General features: G+C 42.5%; 1 protein-coding gene across 1 annotated transcript in view; it reads left to right on the forward strand.

Annotated features, from left to right (window-relative positions):
• The window catches only part of LOC311236079 (alpha-tectorin-like), a 56719-nt gene extending 47865 nt beyond the window's left edge, over nucleotides 1–8854 (forward strand). The window contains exons 9-11 of the mRNA XM_084323675.1: nucleotides 3685–3844; nucleotides 4229–4325; nucleotides 8724–8854. Of these exons, the coding sequence (XP_084179801.1) occupies nucleotides 3685–3844; nucleotides 4229–4325; nucleotides 8724–8818 (352 nt within the window). The 3' untranslated portion in view covers nucleotides 8819–8854. The remainder of the gene's footprint in view (nucleotides 1–3684; nucleotides 3845–4228; nucleotides 4326–8723) is intronic.
• The last annotated feature ends 12971 nt before the right edge of the window (nucleotides 8855–21825 follow it).

Raw genomic sequence — 21825 nt, forward strand, 5'->3', positions numbered from 1 at the left:
GCGTGAATATAACAATGAGTTATGCTAGGTACCGAATTATAACGTTAGCCCATCAAGCAGGCCCGGACTGGCCATCGGGACGTTCGGGACGAATCCTGATGGGCCAGAACCAAAGTGGGCTGGTCCACTTTTTTGATGGGGGGTTTGACTGGCCCATTTAGTCCACTCCGATCGGCCCACTTTGGTAGGGTAGGGCTGAAAAAGTTTGATGTAAAAATGAAAATTTAGCTGGGATGATGAGATATGATGTCACAGAGTTTCATATTAGCAGATGATGAGAGATATGATGTCACAGAGTTTCATGTTAGAAGATGATGAGCGATAGGATGTCACAGATTTTAATATTAGCAGATGATGAGAGAGATATGATGTCACAGAGTTTCATATTAGCAGATGATGAGAGAGATATGATGTCACAGAGTTTCATATTAGCAGATGATGAGAGATAGGATGTCACAGAGTTTAATATTAGCGGATGATGAGAGAGATATGATGTCACAGAGTTTCATGTTAGATCAAACTCAAGATCAAATCAAGTCAAGTCAAGAGATTTATTTGTCACGGCATACAAGTATACAATGAAATGCGGGTGGTCTTGCCCGCAACGATGTGCAAATAACATATAATAGAATCAACATTGTGCAATAAACAAGTAACATTGTGCAATAAACAAGTAACATGTTAGGGCATATCGGTATATGTACATAAGTTATTTACAGAGTATGGAGGACATACTAGGTCCTTTGGTAGTGTCTTTCTGTACATGCTAATTTGTGGGCGTGTGCAGCATTAGTGTGTGCTTGCTCATGTTAAAGTGGCTGCTAGTGTGTGTTGTGTGTGTGCTCATGTGTGCTTGTGTGTGGAGAGTTCAGTGTTCAGGGCTCTGATGGCCTGGGGGAAGAAGCTGAGCCGAAGTCTCTCTGTCCTAGCAGCCGGTGTTCGCAGGCGTCTGCCTGACCTCAGCAGCATGAACAGGCTGTTGTTGGGGTGGTGTGGGTCTTTCATTATTCTGCAGGCTCTGGATTTGCACCTCTTGTTGTATAGAACCTGCAGGGGTGGTAGTGCAATACCCGTGGTACGCTCGGCTGAGCGCACCACTCTCTGTAGGGCCTTCTTGTCCTGTGCCGTGCTGTTTCCATACCAGGCAGTGATGTTTCCAGTCAAGATGCTCTCTACAGCTCCGGAGTAGAAGGACTGGAGTATCTTCCCAGATACTCTGAACTTCCTTAACTGTCTCAGGTGGTAGAGGCGTTGCTTCGCCTTTTTTACGACTGAGTCTATGTGGGTTGTCCATGTCAGATCCTCTGCGATGTGGACCCCCAGGTACTTAAAGCTGCTCACCCTGTCCACGGTAGCCCCGTTAATCCTCAGTGGTGTGTGTGTCTCCTGCTGTCCTCTCCTATAATCCACGATCAGCTCCTTGGTTTTACCAATGTTCAGGAGCAGGCTGTTGTCCTGGCACCAGCGTTCCAGTACCTCAACCTCCTCCCGGTAGGCCTTCTCGTCGTTGTCCGAGATCAGCCCCACCACCACTGTGTCGTCCGCAAACTTCACTATGGAGTTGGAGCTGAACTTGGCCACACAGTCATGTGTGTATAGTGAGTACAGCAGGGGGCTCAGAACACAGCCCTGGGGGGACCCGATGCTCAGGGTGATGGTGTTGGAGGTCTGACCCCCCACCCTGACCGCCTGGGGCCTTTCACTCAGAAAGTCCAGTATCCAGGCGCTCAGAGCGGAGCTCAGACCTAGCTCGATCAGCTTGTCCACCAGTCTGGTGGGGACTATGGTGTTGAATGCTGAGCTGTAGTCAATGAACAACAGTCTCACATAGCCCCCCTTCTGACGGTCCAGGTGAGAGAGGGTGCTGTGCAGTACTTGGGAGACCGCATCGTCAGTGGACCTGTTTGGCCTGTATGCAAATTGCATAGGGTCCATATCACTGGGGAGGGAGGCACAAATGTGATCCTTGACCAGCCTCTCGAAACATTTCATGGCCACAGAGGTGAGTGCCACCGGTCTGTAGTCATTGAGACCTGCTGGGGAGGGTTTCTTTGGTACCGGGATAATGGTGGACATCTTGAAGCAGGCAGGGACCACTGACTCCTTCAGGGATCGATTAAATATGGTGGTGAACACATGGGGCTAGCTGTTTAGCACAGGACTTAAGTATGCGTCCTGTTATTCCATCTGGGCCAGCCGCCTTTCTGGTGTTCACCTGCATAAATGCTCTTCTTACACTGTGTACCGTCAATGAGAGAGCGTCCCCGCCTCCCCCGCGGATGAACCCCCCCCCCCCCTCCACAACAGCCGGCGCGCCAGTGACGTCACTAGCCGTTGAGCTAGCAGCGCCACTGTTTGCACCAAACCTAGCGTAGAAAGTGTTGAGCTGGTCCGCGAGGAGGTGTCGTCGCTCCCCATTGAGGGGGCGCTGACTTTGTAGTCAGTTATCGTCCTCAGTCCCTGCCATAAGCCTCTTGTGTCATTCTGTGCCATTTTTGCCTCCATCTTGTCAGCATACGTCCTCTTAGCAAGTTTAACAGCCTTGCGCAGAGTGTAGACTGTTGTCTTGTACTCTTCCATGTTTCCTGACTCTCTGCCAAGGTTATAAGCAGTGGTGTGAGAGTTCAGAGCTGCTCTGATAGTACTGTCCATCCATGGTTTCTGGTTCAGGAACACCCTCGCCTTCTTTGTGGGGACAATACTGTCAGCATGTTGTTATGAAGCTCACAACGGTGTCTGTGAACTCGCTGACGTCACTGGTGCTTCCCTCGAACAAGATGATGGGAGATATGATGTCACAGAGTTTCATGTTAGAACACGAGAGATATGATGTCACAGAGTTTCATGATAGAAGATGATTAGCCCAAAAAGACTGCTGTAGAAATGTTATATTCAACGTGTGATTTTACCTAAAGATGATAAAAAATAACAGCTTATATTGATATTGCTTGGTAATTGTAACCCTTCCTCACTGCTTGGTAACTGTAACCTAGTCAAGTCAAGTCAAGAGTTTTATTTGTCACGGCATACAAGTATACAATGAAATGCCGGTGGTCTTGCCCGCAACGATGTGCAATACAGTAGTAACAACATATAATAGAATCTAATAAAACAACATTGTGCAATAAACAAGTAACATAGTAGGGCATATCAGTATTTGTACATAAGTTATTTACAGAGCATGGAGGACATGCTAGGTCCTTTGGTAGTGCAATACATTGTTAGCTACGGATGAGGCACTGGGTCTTTCTGTACATGCTATTTTATACAATCTCAGGTTATACTATACTATTTTTAAAGTGACCTTTCCTTAGTGGCCATAAGTGTGGGCGTATACAGCATGAGTGTGTGCTTGCTCATGTTAAAGTGGCTGCTAGTGTGTGAGCGTGTACAGTGTGTGTGTCGTGTGTGTGCTCATGTGTGCTTGTGTGTGTGCTCATGTGTGCTTGTGTGTGGAGAGTTCAGTGTTCAAGGCTCTGATGGCCTGGGGGAAGAAGCTGAGCCGTGTAGTCAGTTATTGTCCTCAGTCCCCGCCTTCCTCACTGCCTTGGTAACTGTAACCCTCCTCACTGCCTGGTAACTGTAACCCTCCTCACTGCCTGGTAACTGTAACCCTCCTCACTGCCTGGTAACTGTAACCCTCCTCACTGCCTGGTAACTGTAACGTCCCTGCCCGTCCCCCAGATGTCCTAACCCAGAGGACACCACGGTGGACGTGCTTCAGAACGGCGTCTCCACCTCCGCCCGCTTCTCCTTCAGGATGTTCACCTTCACCAACTTCTCCAGCGTCTTCCTGCACTGCCAGATCCATCTGTGTCTGCTGCACCAGATGGACTGCACCGCTGTACGTAGCTGTGTGTGTGTGTGTGTGTGTGTGTGTGTGTGTGTGTGTGTGTGTGTGTGTGTGTGTGTGTGTGTGTGTGTGTGTGTGTGTGTGTGTGTGTGTGTGTGTGTGTGTGTGTGTGTGTGTGTGTGTGTGTGTGTGTGTGTGTGTGTGTGTAGTGTTATGGTTAGGGAGTGAATGTAAGTCTATGCCCTATGGAATGTCCCCACAATGCATGAAAATGTGAGCTGCACACTCACACACACACACCTCAATCTCAGATTGTATTTCACATGCATGTATGGTCACTAAATGCAACATACATAATGAGTACACATATATATACATATACATATACATATATACAGTCACAGCTTGAAGTTGTCCCTGTGGTTTCCCCTCCAGCACTGTTACCCTGGTTACCACCAGAGAGCTCGCAGGGACCTGTCCTTCCATGACTCCACAGCCCTGTCCATGGGCCCACTGGTCTTCCGGGGACCAGGTACAGCTGTCTGCTTTCAGAACACATGTCTTCATTTCATTTCAAACCTTCATTTCAACTCCTGAGACACTGATGACGGTTTCCCTAATTTTCAGTGACGACAAGCTCACAAAACAAGAGACGGTTTATCAGCAATTTCAATCAATCAATCAAATCATATCCTTTATTTAACCAGAATAAGCATCATTGAGATTAAAATCTCTTTTTCAAGAGTGATCTGGCCAAGCAAGGCAGCAGAAAGTTTCAACATAAAAAAAGAACATCATAATCAAATACAGATAAAACATTCACAGCGAGAACAGGTCGAAAAGTACCTAGCGGAAAAAAATCTAATCTACAAATTCCAATCTGGCTTCAGAACATCCCACTCCACTGACACATGCCTTCTCTATTTGAATGACCACATCAAACAAGAGGTGGACGCAGGCAAATACTGCGGCATGGTCATGCTGGACCTACAAAAGGCCTTCGACACTGTCAATCACTCCATTCTGATTGACAAGCTAAAAGCAATTGGTTTTGATAGTCAGTGAGCTGGATGCAATCCTACCTTGAGGGGAGGGAACAGATGGTGGAGGTAAACGGTACCCTATCCCCCCCCTCACAGTGAGCTGTGGTGTTCCACAAGGAAGCATACTAGGACCGCTACTGTTCCTAATTTATGCAAATGACATGTCGTCAGCTTGTGACTGCAACTTGTTCCTGTTTGCGGACGACTCAGCCCTGCTGGTCTCTGACAAGAACAAGTTACAGGTTGAAAAAACCCTCAACTCGGAACTAGGCAAAATCTGCATATGGCTCGCTGATAACAAACTATCATTACACATGGGCAAAACAGAGTCCATTCTCTTCGGTTCAAATAACAAACTCAGCAAGACCGACGACTTCTCAGTTACAGTGGGTGACAATATTGTCACAAGGAAAGATGAAATTACCTACCTGAGTTCCATCCTAGAGGCTAATCTCTCCTGTGACAAAATGGCATCCAATGTAATAAAAAAAGTCAACCAACGAACTCGATTCTTGTACCGGATCTCCTCTCTGGTAAACAAGAATACCCTGAAGACTCTGGCTGGAGCACTCATTCAAGGGTACTACGACTATGGTTGCACCTCATGGTACCAAAGCACCTCAAAGGCGCTAAAAACAAAATTACAAACATCTCAAAACAAACTGGTCAGACTACTGCTTGACCTTACTCCTAGAACCCATCTCACCCCTGCCCACTTTGACAACCTAGGATGGCTTAGAGTAGACGACAGAGTACAGCAACTTGCAATGGGCCTGGTCTACAAGATACACTACACGACCAAGGTACCCATGTACATGTCAAAATACTTCCCAAAGGTCAGTGAATACCACGATCACAACACCAGAGGGAGCGCCACAAATCATGTTAAAACCAGATTCGGCTCAAATAAGGGACTAAACACGTTTCGCAATTATGCCACATCAATGTGGAACGCCCTACCCAAAGCTGTAAAGGAATGTGGATCACTACCCACTTTCAAAACCACTCTCAAGGGACACCTACGGGAGACTGCAATTCAAAACTGGCCCCTGTAAATGTCCTAACCCAACCCCCTCCAATGTACAGTCATTTACCTAGTATGGTTTTGTCAACAGTCCAATGTACAATTTTGCTTGTTTGTACAGTGTCTCCCCCCCCCCCCCCCCCTCAATGTACAGTTTTGCTTGTTTATACAGTGTTTCTCCCCCCCCCCCCCCCCCCCCCAACCACCTCCAATGTAAATTACCCAGTATGGTTGACAATATCCCAATGTACCCAACCCCCCCCACACAACCCCACCCAACCTCCTCCAATGTACAGTTTCTACGTCAAATGTATATACTCCCTTTTCTTGACTCCTTCTGTATCACAAACAGTACTGTATTTGCAAATCTGGTATGTCATAAATGTATAGATGTAGCAGTACTGAATATCTGTATGTCATGTATGTCATATATGTCCTGATGAATTGAAAATGGGGGACCCTGATGTAAACAAGATGAAAGTCTTTCTCTGGTCTGCATCCCCTTAACAATTGTGTGTATTGAGCTGTACTGTATTGTACCCATTCTGCAATCTGTTAATAAAGTTTTCAATCAATCAATCAATCAATCAATCAATCCAATTTCAGGCAAGTTATCAAACAGGCAAGTTATCAAACACAGTTGCACTGTCCGAGGGAACAGAATTTGTAGGTTTTTAAGATGGCTTTAAATTCTCCGAGGGTGACCAGTCCTGGCAATTTTAGGTCCTCCTGTAGCTTGTTCCAGGATGAAGGAGCAGCATATTTAAAAGCCCTTATTCCCAATTCAGTTCTCATATAGGGAACATCCAGTTTCAGAGCATCTTGGGAACGAAGGGCATACTTGTATTGCTTAGTGCACAGAAACACGCTTAGGTATGAGGGAACCAGCTTAAGCAGAGCTTTGTGCACATTTCATACATATAGACACAATAAATAAAGGTAAACAATAACAAATCAGCTAAGACAGTTACAAGTCGACACACTTCATTTAATGTAATTTCAAACCTTTATTTAAACTCGACAGGCAACTGAGGTTTCCCTCATTTACAGTCACGTCGAGTGTAAGTAGAGAGTTAAGCTAAGAAAATGGCATATCAAATCACACAAAATATAAAATCATAACAATAAGACAAGTAAGGATAACAAATCAATTAAAACATGTACAACTTGATTAAGAAAGGTTGGAGATGAAGGTTTTAAACTCTGCAACAGGGGGGAGAATCTCAAGCTTTAAGGACTGTTGGAGTTCATTCCATGAGCTAGAGGGGCATCATAGCCAAATGCAGATTTACCCTGTTCCGAGCAAACTCAGGGGACCTTAATAAGGACCAGCCAGTCACTAGAACAGGTTCCATAGGTTCCAGGTAATGAGGTAGTATAAGGAGGTAGTTTACCAATAAGGGCCTTAAAAATTAACCAGTGTTTGTTGCGCCTCTCCATCAGCGAGGACAAACCAACCTTCTCATAAAGGACACAGTGATGAGTGTTGTATCTATCATTAGTGATGAATCTGAGGGCAGAGTGATAGACAGAGTCCAAGGATTTAAGGGTTGAGGCTGCAGAATGCCTATAAATCAAATCACCATAGTCCAGGACTGATAAGAAAACTGCTTCATTAATATTATATTCAGTGACTCAATGCTAGAACCAGAGTTGTACCCTTACTGCTGACTTGTCGTACAGAACTTTAGCTATACTAAATGTAAATGTAAATGCTCTGAAAAGGGTAAATCAGCATTTTGCTATGACGCCCCTCTAGCTAGCTTGAGATTCTTCCCTATGGTGTTGTTATTGTTTCCTCTTCAACGTGGGGGTCAGTGTTGTCATGGTGTTGTTATTGTTTCCTCTTCAGGGTGGGGGTCAGTGTTGTCATGGTGTTGTTATTGTTTCCTCTTCAGGGTGGGGGTCAGTGTTGTCATGGTGTTGTTATTGTTTCCTCTTCAACGTGGGGGTCAGTGTTGTCATGGTGTTGTTATTGTTTCCTCTTCAGCGTGGGGTCAGTGTTGTCATGGTATTGTTATTGTTTCCTCTTCAACGTGGGGGTCAGTGTTGTCATGGTGTTGTTATTGTTTCCTCTTCAGGGTGGGGGTCAGTGTTGTCATGGTGTTGTTATTGTTTCCTCTTCAGGGTGGGGGTCAGTGTTGTCATGGTGTTGTTATTGTTTCCTCTTCAACGTGGGGGTCAGTGTTGTCATGGTGTTGTTATTGTTTCCTCTTCAGCGTGGGGTCAGTGTTGTCATGGTATTGTTATTGTTTCCTCTTCAACGTGGGGGTCAGTGTTGTCATGGTGTTGTTATTGTTTCCTCTTCAGCGTGGGGGTCAGTGTTGTCATGGTGTTGTTATTGTTTCCTCTTCAACGTGGGGGTCAGTGTTGTCATGGTGTTGTTATTGTTTCCTCTTCAGGGTGGGGGTCAGTGTTGTCATGGTGTTGTTATTGTTTCCTCTTCAACGTGGGGGTCAGTGTTGTCATGATGTTGTTATTGTTTCCTCTTCAACGTGGGGGTCAGTGTTGTCATGATGTTGTTATTGTTTCCTCTTCAACGTGGGGGTCAGTGTTGTCATGATGTTGTTATTGTTTCCTCTTCAGCGTGGGGGTCAGTGTTGTCATGATGTTGTTATTGTTTCCTCTTCAACGTGGGGGTCAGTGTTGTCATGGTGTTGTTATTGTTTCCTCTTCAGCGTGGGGGTCAGTGTTGTCATGGTGTTGTTATTGTTTCCTCTTCAACGTGGGGGTCAGTGTTGTCATGGTATTGTTATTGTTTCCTCTTCAGCGTGGGGGTCAGTGTTGTCATGGTATTGTTATTGTTTCCTCTTCAGCGTGGGGGTCAGTGTTGTCATGGTGTTGTCATGGTTTCCTCTTCCAGGTCCAGTCCTCACCAGAAGCAGTGCTGCTCCAGCTCAGCTCATCTCCCTGGTGACCCTGCTGCTGAGCTTCCTGACCGCCGCCACGCTGATCTAGGACCAGCAAGGACAGCTGTACACACACACACACACACACACACTCACACACACACACACACACACACACACACACACACACACACACACACACACACACACACACACACACACACACACACACACACACACACACACACACACACACACACACACACACACACATACACATATTGAGCGTCCTTATCATTAGGGCACAAGTATCTGTTTTATTACAAATGCACTTAATTTGTTCGTTTTTTTCCTTTCATAAATGAATATATAGAAGGGGAAGGGTTTATGTTTGATGTGTTTATGTTTGATGTGCTGGTTGTGTGTTCAGACACCCAGTTGTGTTATGCCGAAAAGTTCAACTTATAAAACGTAATCTTGTGTCTTGGAATTGCAGAGGTCTACAGCAGCTTAGAAATGTTAAGCAGGTCATGCATAAAATTAAAGATATGGAGGTAAAGATGGTGTTTCTATAAGCAGGGCCGACTGGGAGAAATGCGAGGCCCTGTGCGAGATTTACCCCAAAAGGTAAAAAAATATATATATATAATTATTATTTTTTTTTTTTCATACAGTCAACATATTCTTAAATAATAGCGCTGCCCGAGGCTGGGCATGATACAGTCAACATATAGCAAGAGAGAGAGCGAGAGAGAGCTCCCGTTCTACAGTAAATATACAGTGTACAGAGAGAGAGAGAGAGAGAGAGAGAGAGAGAGAGAGAGAGAGAGAGAGAGAGAGAGAGAGAGAGAGAGAGAGAGAGAGAGAGAGAGAGAGAGAGAGAGAGAGAGAGAGAGAGAGAGAGACACATTGGAAAGAAATTGAAATGCTATTTGGCCCTAAACAGAGAGTACACAGTGGCAGAATACCTGAGCACTGTGACTGAAGATCCTTGACTAGGTACAGACTCAGCGAGCACAGCCTAGCCATCGAGAAAGGCCGCCATAGACAGACTGTGTGTGTTAGAAAGAGAGAGAGAGAGAGAGAGAGAGAGAGAGAGAGAGCATGTGTGTTTGTGTGTTAGAGAGAGAGAGAGCATGTCTGTGTGTCGTGTGTGTGTGTGTTAGAGAGAGAGCATGTATGAGAGAGATAAGCAAAGATGAGCCCCTAAAGGATATTCAACTTTTAATGGAAGAACAAAACAGAAGGAAAAGATAACTTCACAAAGGCAACATGAATATACATAGATCCAAAAGGACAAAGATCAACACTTAAATCCAAAGAGAAGAGGGTCTATACCAGAGAAAACAAAGCAGCAAGGAGCCAATGGCCGACATCAGCTAAATAGGCTAGCCAGGTACTGACACCAGGCCACACACAGCTTTGGCCAACGCTACCCAAGCTACACAAACGACCAAGACAATTCACACACAGCACATGTCGTATCTCCAAATGTTGTGAAGTAACATATGTTTTGCCTGGAAAAAAACATCGTTATTAACAAAACATTCGGGAGGGGAAGGAAGGAAGAGTGGGGTAATGTCATGACATCTTACCTGCACCAAGGAACGCAGGGCGAAAGGCCGCAACACAGGTCTCCACGTTGACGAAAGGCCTCTCGCTGGCGGGACAAAAAGAAGCTATGGCCGAAGCCTTGTCATGGTGCAGGCCCGACTACATCTTCTGTCAAAGATGATGTCGTAGTCAGAGAGTGCCAGGGCCCGCTATTCTCACGGCTAATGTCAATGGTCGTAGCACAAGCTAACAGCTAACTCTAGGCTAACTGATAGCATCAAGCTAACGTTCCCAGGCGAGCGAAAACGAGCAGCTAACGTCGTAGCTAAACAGCTAACTGGCTAACAGTTAGCTCAACCCGGCTATCGCTAACCACTAGCTAACGCAGAAGCAAGCTATGCGGCTACCACTGAAAAACTGTACAACGTGAGAAAAGCAATACAGGCCAACACTTCAGACAGCCGCTGTGTTTTCCTCTTCTCATACGAAGAGAGAAGGGAAAAAGAAGGCAATACACGTCCCACTACAGAGTGGTGTTTACCATAGCGGTGCCGGCAACAAGTCCCTCGCGGACTATAGCCGACTTGAGCATGGAGATATTCTCATAATGAAACACCAAGCTCACCTCCCTCGCACCAGGTGCTGACACCAGGCCACACACCTTTAGCTACTAGTACTACAACAGCTCGTTGGCCCATTTGGCTCCCGAGAGAGAGAGAGAGAGAGAGAGAGAGAGAGAGAGAGAGAGAGAGAGAGAGAGAGAGGAGAGAGAGAGAGAGAGAGAGAGAGAGAGAGAGATATCCACGGCGGGAATAGAATAGAGTGCATTAAAAACTCACCAAACGTCCAAGAGGATGGAGACAACCGCGTGGAGTTGACGAAGTTCATCTGCCAAACAACCGTCCTCTTCATCTTGGCATAACAATGCTGCACGCGCTGTCTCTAGGTTAGCTAACGCTAGTTAGCCTTTAGCTAAGCTAGCTACTAGCCGACATCATCATGGCTATATCCCGACTGAACCACACGTTAGCACTCAATATTATAACATAGCTAAAGCTAACTAGCTGTCCCTGTCTTTAGCCGGGATGGCTAGCCTGACTGAACTGTCTAACATGCAACAACTTTCATCTTCAGTCCATCTGCCGAACGATGTCCTCTTCATCTTGGCTGGCATAACCTCCAATGCTGCACGCGCGAAATAGTCAGACTCTACCTTACCTGTAAAACCAATTCTGCTGCAGAGCCTCAGAGCTGCCTCCAATAGTGTATCTGCAGAGCCAATAGTGTATCTGCAGAGCCGCAGAGCCAGGAACAAGTCAGACACATTCTACAAACGTGTCTAATGTGAAATATATAAGCATATAAGCAAAACTAGATTTTAGGTCTGTGATGAAAAAGGGCCTCGCGGGAAGGGGGGCCTCGCAAAAAAAATTATAATAATAATAATAATAATAAATAAAAAATATTTTCTTTTTATTTATTTTTATTTTTTTTTGTGCGAGGCCCCCCTTCCCGCGAGGCCCTGTGCGACCGCACTGCTCGCACACCCCCTGAGGCGGCCCTGTCTATAAGAAACCCTCCTTTTAGAAGAGGACAATAAAAAAATAAGGAGGAGGTGGCAAGGTAGTATATTCACGGCATCTTGTTCATCCCGGGCCAGAGGAGTTATGACTCTCATACACAAATCAGTCCCCTTTCAGGTGAAGAATGTAATCAAAGATAGAATGGGAAGATATCTAATAGTTCAGGGGTCTCTGTTAACTATAAATTTAAACCTTGTAAACGTATATGGCCGGAACATAGATGACTCAAAGTTCTACACAGATTTATTCACCCTTCTCTCAACACTCGCAGGACAATACATTATAACAGGGGATTTCAATTGCACGTTGGACCCCAGTGTGGATAGATCCACAGGTGCGGATAAAACGCATAATAAATGTAGAACAGTTATCCTCCGTTTCATTAAGGAATTGAGATGATTAGATATATGGAGAGAACAGAAGCCACATGCTAGAGCCTATTCCTGCTACTCCGCGGTGTTCCAGACATTTTCAAGAATTTATCACTTTTTGGTTTCCGCAGAGTTGCGTTCCAAAATCCACAAAAGCTTCTATGATATCATTGTGATCTCGGATCACGCACCATGCGGTTTGGTATATACAGTAAAGACGGTAAATGAACAAAATACCCATTTAGATGGCATTTCCAACAGATAGATGACTACTTTGACATTAATACTACACAAACAAATGCAGGTACACACTTTCCTCAGAGGACATATCATTAGTTATACAGGTTAAAAATAAAAAAGGCAAGGGCAGAAAGATTAGAATTTGAACATAAAATAAAGGGGTTAAGTGTTGAGATAACGATTCTTCAAGAGAAAATAAATGAGAATAGTAACCCCCAACTGGAAAGCGAGCTACTAATATCGAGAGCTGAATATGAAAAGTTATCGGCATTCAGGGCTGCCATGTAGCCTACTAAGACTAAAACAAACATTCTATGAACAAGGTGATAAGTCAGGTAGATTGATTAAGCAATTAGACGTCAATCACAACCATTACTTATAAAGGATAGGTTGTTATAGACCCCATGGATATTAATGAAGCCTTTAGAGGATTTTATGAAGAACTATACGATGCCAAAAATGAAAGTAATATGCTAAAAGCATGTAACTTCTTAGAGGAGTTACCCATACCAACTATCCCCAAAAAGAATAAAGAGGAACTAGATCTGTAAATTAATATGGAAGAGATACAGTAGGTGATGCAATAGACAACATGCAATCAGGGAAAAGAGCAGGCACAGACAACATTCCAATAGACATTTACAAAAAAAATTAAGATAAATTGCTAACACCAATTTTTTTAAATGTTTTTAGAATCGTTCAAAAATGACAATCTACCGCCCTCTATGAATAGTGCCTTAATTATTCTACTACCAAAACCAGGTAAACCCCCCGATAAGTGTGAGAACATGAGGCCCATAAGTTTGTTAAATTGTGATTTAAAGATTATATTGTAGTGGCTACTGAGTCATAATTCACAGGGTTCTAGCCTACATGGAGGGACTGTTGTGTTTACTACATCTCCTGTGACTCTTAGCGGGGGATGACGTAGCTTAAGCTTTGCCCTTGGATCTTAGGCTAGCAGAGTCAGTGTCCTCTTTTAAGTTACTTTTAAAGACACATCTGTTTTTTAAATGTTTTTCCCAATGTTATGGGTCTAGGTCAGCTCTGGTTGCATAAGGAAAGCTATTTCATCAATCTGCCTACAAATCCTGTTTGAACGTTTTTTTGTCTCTTTTTCTCTTGTTTTATTTTCTATTCGATTTTTTCGCCTTTCCTGATGTTTGCTGTTTGCTGTAAAGCACTCTGTAACTTTGTTTGGAAAAGCGCTATACAAATTTAATTTATTCATTCTGTTGAATATAGAGGGTGTATGTATGGTTGTAACTGACTGTAATTGCTCTCTACTGCCCTCATGACTGCATGTATATCTGTGTCCACTTGAGGGCGCTGTAGGCAGAGCGTCTACTGTCTACACCAGGTTGGGACTTAAACCTTGGTTCCCTCCTACTGTTCCTTCTTCTCACTTCTGCCCCTCCAGGAGAGGAGATCATATGTGCTGCTGTATTATGAGACAACATGATAAATAAACCGCTGCCAGCAGAGCAAGGCCAAAGATAGAATACCATGCCTCTTGTATACATTATTGTCGCCCCATTGCCAAATCTGTTAACACATTCATTAAGAGAGATGAGTGAATATGGAATGCAAGCATTGTTAGTGCGACAGTAGAGTGTGTAATAAATCTGTTTTGTTTTGCATCGGAAAGCGACTCCGTCTGTGCTATTATTACTGCACTCCTACAATATGTAAAGTACTGGCAAGACTTCTACAAACAGTACTACCAAATATTATCAACCAAGATCAAAATGGATTTATAATGGATAGGCAAGGCTTTCACAATGTAAGAAGGGTACTGAATTTCATCTACAGGTATTTTAATAAAGAAGCACCAGACTGGGTCTGTGGTTAAAGGCTCTTTCTTTCAACTAAGGCTCCTGGCAAAGGTAACGCCCTACCTATCTCCCAAAGACCTGGAGAGGGTCATCCATGCGTTCATATTGTCAAGGCTGGACTACTGTAATGCTCTATATGTGGGTCTCGACCAGCTCTCCTTACGACGCCTGCAGCTAGTGCAGAACGCTGCTGCACGCCTCTTGACTGGCACTAAGAGGCGTGAGCACATCAGTCCAGTGCTAGCTTCCCTGCACTGGCTCCCTGTTCGTTTCAGGTTTGATTTAAAAATGGCGTTGTTTGTTTTTAAAGCCTTAAATGGTCTGGCCCCTCAGTACCTAGCTGAACTTCTCCATGTTTGCACCCCAGTTAGAGCACTAAGGTCATCAAATAAATTACTTTTAGATGACCCAAGGTCTAGGCAAAAAACAAAAGGTGACCAAGCCTTTGCAGTGGCTACCCCTAAATTGTGGAACAGTCTTCCATTACAAATTAGGTCTGCTCAGACCCTAGAAAAGTTTAAGGCTCAGCTAAAGACTCACCTATTCTCTTTGGCGTTTTGAGGCTTAGTAAGCCATATATCCCTGGGGACGAGCGCAATGTCCGCTGCGCCACCCAGCCGCGGCTAAGGAAAGCATTTTTGAGATTTATATGGAATAACAGGAGGTCAAGACTGCATCTGACTTTGTTGTACTTAGCATATGATCGAGGCGGTTTGAAATGCCCAAACCTAATGTGGTACTACTGGGCTGCGCAACTGAGGTTTATTATGTTTTATTTTTCACCAGATAATGTTCCTCATTGGACTGAATGGAATCTCAAGGTCTGAAATAAACCCCTTCCACAATATATGTATTCAGATACAGTAAGAAAACTACATAAAAAAACTAGAAACCCAATAGTAAAACATGATAAAGATATCGTATGATGTAAAGAAACATTTAGAAGAACCACATCCACTGTCAGAGTTTAGTCCGTTGTGGGGTAATGAGTTTTTTGCTCCAGGCAGAGCTGATGCATCATTTAAATTATGGGCCTGTGAGGGACTTAAAGTAATCCAAAATCAGTATTTGCCAGACTCAGATACCATGATGTCTTTTGAGGAGTATGTGGCAACGTCGGTCTCCATTGGCCAGCAGCGCGGGTAAGCCATCTAGTGTTATATATCTATGAGTATAAACACTGTGACGCGCGTCATATAATAATAATAATAATAATAATAAATCAAATTTATATAGCGCCTTTCATAGAACCCAAGGTCGCTTTACAATCAGGACAAAAAATAGGGCAAGGAAAGTAGGGGGGGAGAGGGAAGAGGGGATGAGGGAAAGTAGGGGATAATGGACCTAATTTAGTCTAAAACTAACTGATGGGGAAAGCCTTGGTGAAGAGGTGTGTTTTTAGAGCGGATTTGAAGGTGTCCATATAATAATTCCGTTCCACGTCCGGAATATGCTTTTCAACTTGCGCTCTTGTAATACTTGCACTCTTGGATACTATACTCTTGCAGAGTTGTGGTCAATAGAAAATATGCGCTCCTTGAGCTCACTCCCTCTTTCCGTAAACTGTCAACACCTGTGAAAAGGTGAATGAAATCCCACATGAACACTCCTATAGGGAGGTGTAGTGGTGACGTCATTGCTGTTTCCGGCCGGTCCACCTCGCAAAATTGCAACGTATTTCCCCATTGCCCATTTCTAAATCGTCTCATTTAAAACAAATAAAGCATGAACATTTGCATGTGTACCTTTCTGTGCATGCGTATTCATCCACAATCTATAGCTCAACATGAAAATATTCGCAATTAATCGTAAAATAATAATGAGGCAGAATTGTTACAATAGCCGATAATCCATTTTCCCAATGATAAATCCCTATACGGGTGGACCTCGTGGGCGGTTCAAAGTGACGTCAGACTACACCTCTCTATTGCCGCCAAACCCCAGTGAACACGCCCACCACCTAAAGTGACAGTACAACTAACCATACAACACCATAGATTAGAGCAGTGGTTCTCAACTGGTCTAGCCTCGGGACCCAACATTTTCCTTAGTCATTAAGTCGCAACCCAAATTTTTTAACGACTATGATTTCAAAAAATAAAACATGTGCAGTAATACACAATCTTTCATGCACTGTTAAAAACATGAAATAAACACAAACAAGTGCAACTAGGGCTAAAAACCCAATGAAATAAAATAATAATAAATAATATATGCTTCTTAGCAGATTTCTTAGCTTAACATAACAGACCTAAGTTTGGGGGAACTAATGGGATAACTGGGGTTGCAACAAAAGTGCAACTAGGGCTAAAAACCCAATGAAATAAAATAATAATAATAATAAATAATTGTGCTTTTTAGCAGACTTCTTAGCTTAACATAACAGACCTACAGTAAGTTTGGGGGAACTAATGGGATAACTGGGGTTGCAACAAATGTACAACTAGGGCTAAAAACACAATGAAATAAAATAATAATAATAATATAATAATAATAATAATATAATAATAATAATAATAATAATAATAATAATAATAATAATAATAATAATAATAATAATAATAATAATAATAATAATAATAATAATAATAATAATAATAATAATAATAATAATAATAATAATAATAATAATAATAATAATAATAATAATAATAATAATAATAATAATAATAATAATAATAATAATAAATAATATATCCTTCTAGCAGACTTCTTAGCTTAAACATCCCAGGGAACTAATGGGATAACTGGGGATGTTTGCTCCTGACAAGAGTCTCAAAGTCTGGGGTGATGGTAGACAAAGCAACTCTGAGGTCATGCTCAATGTCCAATCTGTTCCTCTGCTTTGTCTTCAGCTGGACCAGAGCTGAGAAGCCACTTTCACAAAGATAGCTAGTGCAAAAAAAAAAAAGTATATATATAAAAAAAATAAAAAGAAAGTAAATTTTTTATTTTTATTTTTTTACACACACATCCGCGACCCACTCAAAATGGCCCCGCGACCCACATTTGGGTCGCGACCCACCAGTTGATTAGAGGATACTGTAACTTACATATTATGGCTCCTACAGCAGTTATGAAATCAGGAATACAATGAGAAGAAATCATGGGAGAAAAGGAAGTGTTTGGTTGACTGTCAGAGACTCTCCCTCACTCTCCACCTTTAAATCCCGACTCAAAACCTACCTGTTCTCCCAAGCATACAACCTTCCCTACCCATAACCAGTGCCACCCTCCTTCAACCTACCACCTCCCTTTACCCTTCCCTACTTTCTCTCCGTCTCCTGTCCCCCCCCTCCCCTCGGTTTCCTTACTTCCCTGACTGTTCCCCTTCTGAACTCTGTATTTTTTACATGTTACCCGTGGTTTTATGTCTTGCTGTTGCTTATTCCCTGTGGTTCTTTGTTTCTCTGTTCATCTGTTTTTTTTGGGTTTTTGAAAAGCGCTTTATAAATAAAATTAGGGATGCTCGATATTGGCTTTTTTACCGATACCGATATTCCGATATTGTCCAACTCTTAATTTCGATACCGATACCGATACCGATATCAACCGATACCGATATATGCAGGGTTTCCCCCCAAAAAAACTGAATAATTTCAGGTAATTAATAATTTCACTGGATGCATTCAAAAGGCTTTCTAAATGTAAGCATTATCTGTGCAAAATATGATAATTAAAAAAGTAAAAATTAACATTACATATCTCTTGTTGTTGAATTAAACCAACATGCAAACTTTTGACAATAAATAAAATAAGAATTGGTTCTTACTTGCTTGCCTGGGTAAATAAAGGTTAAATAAATGTAAAAAAAAAAAAAAAAAAAAATTTTTTTTACCGATACCGATATTTTCCGATATCACATTTTACTGCCGATATCGGCCGATAATATCGGTCGGCCGATAATATCGGACATCCCTAAATAAAATGTATTACTATTATTATTATTATTATTATATATTCTTACCGTATATCTTTATATATCCACATCTGTCTCTATATACCTACATATAATGCTTTTTAAATATCTGTAGATCTATATCCCTTACCTACTCTTACTAGTTACGCTGCTGGTCAGGATGACTACTACTAGGGGTGTAATGGTACACAAAAACCACGGTTCGGTACGTACCTCGGTTTTGAAGTCACGGTTCGGTACGGGTTTTCGGTATAGTGGGGGAAAGTTTGGCTTTCCATGTTCCACTCAGGGGTGATGTAGTGTGCAGTAACTAATTGTACTTGTAGGGCTGTCAACGAATATTCTATATTCTATATTGAAATTAATAATTGATTTGTTAAATAGAAAATTCAAAAATAATTATATTAGATTGTGAAAAAAACAGCCCCCGGTGGGCGGTTGCTAGTGGTTAACATACCGTTGTATTCGTTCGGTACACAGCCGTACTGAACGGTTCGGTATGGATACGCGTACCTTTACACCCCTACTTACTACCATAGTGTCTTTATACCTGTATCACTGTACATATTAATACTACAACTCTGTACTGTACATACATCTGATTAGCACTATTACTCATTTATACCCAGTTTAATCACCTGTACATTGTATATTAATATTGCACTTTACTGTTACGTTTACACTCTGGTTGGATGCCAGACTTCTTTTCCTTGTACTGTACTTGTGCTGCATGATGACAATACATATGAATCTAATCTAAGGACCCATGTAGAAACTGTGCGTCTGATGGTCGTTCATTTAAGGAATATTGAAGTTTCTTAAATAAAGATAGAGAGCGCTCTTTGGGATAGGTCATCATTCTCACCACTCAGTTCCATGAAGCCATGAAGAAGAAGTGAGAATGTGTTCTAGTTTGGTTACTTACGACCCAAGGATCTGGAAACACCAAGGAGCAGTAAAGAAACATTTACATTCACGAGAACCTGAATTTGACCTGTGTGGCTTCAAGATGTTTCAAATGAAGTTTGTTTTCTTAATATTTAGTTTACAACATTGTAGCTCTGATTCCTGTGTGAATAACACATGTCGTCATCAGTTCTGTGACAAGTCTATAGAGGTCAGAGGTTTATCTGATTATGAAGGAAGGAATCCAACACTTGGTCAAGGCACTTTGGCCTGCCCCTGTGCCTCAAATAGATCCGCTATCAGCTCTATCTTTAATCTTTCAAAATGTTCAGTTGCTATCGCTATCAGCTCTATCTTAAATTTTTCAAAATGTTCAGTTGCTATTGCATGCACTCATCTGTGTTTCACTACACACATGAGTGCATGCTTACCAACTGTCCATCTGCAACACTACTATCACCGCCATCTAAGGGAGATCCCCCCTTGAATGGCCCTTCTAAGGTTTCTCTCCTCCACATTGCCTGTGGTGCATTTTTTCCTATTGCTAGGTTTTAGTGAGTTTTTCCTTACCTTCGCGTGGGGTATGTCTAGGAGTGTTGCATTCATTTATTTTGCATTTATTTTAAATGTGTTGGACCTTATGGTGTTCTTGTTTTGTTCTTGACTTATTGTGATGTTTCTTCTTGACTTGTTTAACACTTTCAGTGCCACGGACGACATTACTCGTTTTATCAGCCCCCCCATTGAGTGCCCACGACGAAAAATATTGTTTAATTTTTTTATTAGCGATCTGAATTCATATTTCATCAACCGAGTCTCCCGTTGGTACACCAGCCCCTACAGGAGCTCAGATTTGAAAAAAGCGCCCCCTATCGTCTATCCCTGTGTAACTGCAGGTCAGTCGCTTAGACTGACCTGGGATCTGTAGATCTGTAGAGGTGGAGCCAACTGGCTCCTTGTGCTGGCGAGCAGTCTGCTCAAGAGGGATCTGATCGCGGGACGGAAATCAGCCTGGAATATATATTTACAGCAGCCAATATCAATCAATAAGCGTGATCGATATTTGGAATGGCGATCAGGAATTGGAATAATCTTTTTGGAGAACATCTGATCTAAGGTAAGGAGTCTATGTTACCAGTCTTGGGGTAATCGGAGCTGTATTCGCTGAGATAACAGCGTGTCCCCTATGTGTGATGTGGCTGTTTGGCTGTGATCGCTGATGAGGAAATAAGAGAATCGATTTTTCAGATCGCCTACGTACACATATAGGCCTACTATCGATAATCTAGCATTTATTTGAAAACGATTCATAAATAGGCCGAAAAATGACAACGTTTTTGTGTATTCTAGAATATTCCAGTAATCTTTTCAAAATGCTATAAAACGAAAATGAACCGATAAAAAAACAATCCGTTTTGACAATGTTGACTGCAAACGAGTCATTGATAAGCGACGGGCAGATTAGACACATAGCCATAATTTAAAACATAGATTAGGCGTTTTTAACGCTAACATTGAAGTGGGTGGCGGCATTCAAGGAGGTTCCGGGGCACCGAGCTCGGGCACGGAAAGAAGACGTGTCCGGCCCATGGGGACATTAACGTATGTTGTCGGGCCTTACAAATACATTTTATTTGATTTGATTTGGTCCTCTGCTCCTTGGTGTCTTCTTGAGCCAGAATCAGAGGAGCGGTCAGAGGACAGAGGACACCTTGAGCCAGAATCAGAGGTCAGAGGTCAGAGGACACCTTGAGCCAGAATCAGAGGTCAGAGGACAGAGGTCAGAGGACACCTTGAGCCAGAATCAGAGGTCAGAGGACAGAGGTCAGAGGACACTTCAAGCGGCTGCAGCGTCCAGAAGGCTGAGGCTCACGTCTCTGAGGAGATCAAAACCCTTAAAGCAGTCGACCACATCCTGCCAGCAGCCGGCTGAGCTCGCGCTTTTAATATTTAATATTTAATCTTGTAAAAGCCAGTTGGACAAGAAGGTTATTCCACAGCGCCAACCATTCCAGAGTGTCTCCGTCACTCCTAACTGATCTGCACCGTGCGCTCATTGCGAGCCGAGCACTAATCTCAATAACATCACCAGTGCGTCCTAATGCTTTATATATCGACCAATCACAATCTTTATATCAACCAATCACAATCTTTATATCGACCAATCACAATCTATATATCAACCAATCACAATCTTTATATCGACCAATCACAATCTTTATATCAACCAATCACAATCTTTATATCGACCTATCACAATCATTACATCAACCAATCATAATCTTTATATCAACCAATCACAATCTTTATATCGACCAATCACAATCTTTATTCACCCCACAGGCCACATAATGGCTATTTATTTGAAGTATCTTTGTAATTATGCCTCTATGGCCATTTAATGTAATTAAACCCCTGAGCCCAGTGATCGTAGCTTGCTTCTCTTATTTTGATTATTGCAATTTATATAATTTACAGATGGGTTTGCCTGGATTCTACAACTGATTATCATAAACGTATATTGCAATATCTACAATATTCACCCCATTGTTCTCTGCATAAACTCATTGTTCATTCTGGGGCTTATATCACATGTAATGTTAGCCATGCTTCCCTGTGATGCAGATGATATTATGCATTTATATATATTAGATTTGATTTGATAACACACTTGGTATACAATCTGTTTCTCAATTTCCATAATACTG

The sequence above is a fragment of the Notolepis coatsorum genome (genome assembly GCF_963971535.1).
Source record: "Notolepis coatsorum genome assembly, chromosome: 10".
NCBI lineage: Eukaryota > Metazoa > Chordata > Actinopteri > Aulopiformes > Paralepididae > Notolepis > Notolepis coatsorum.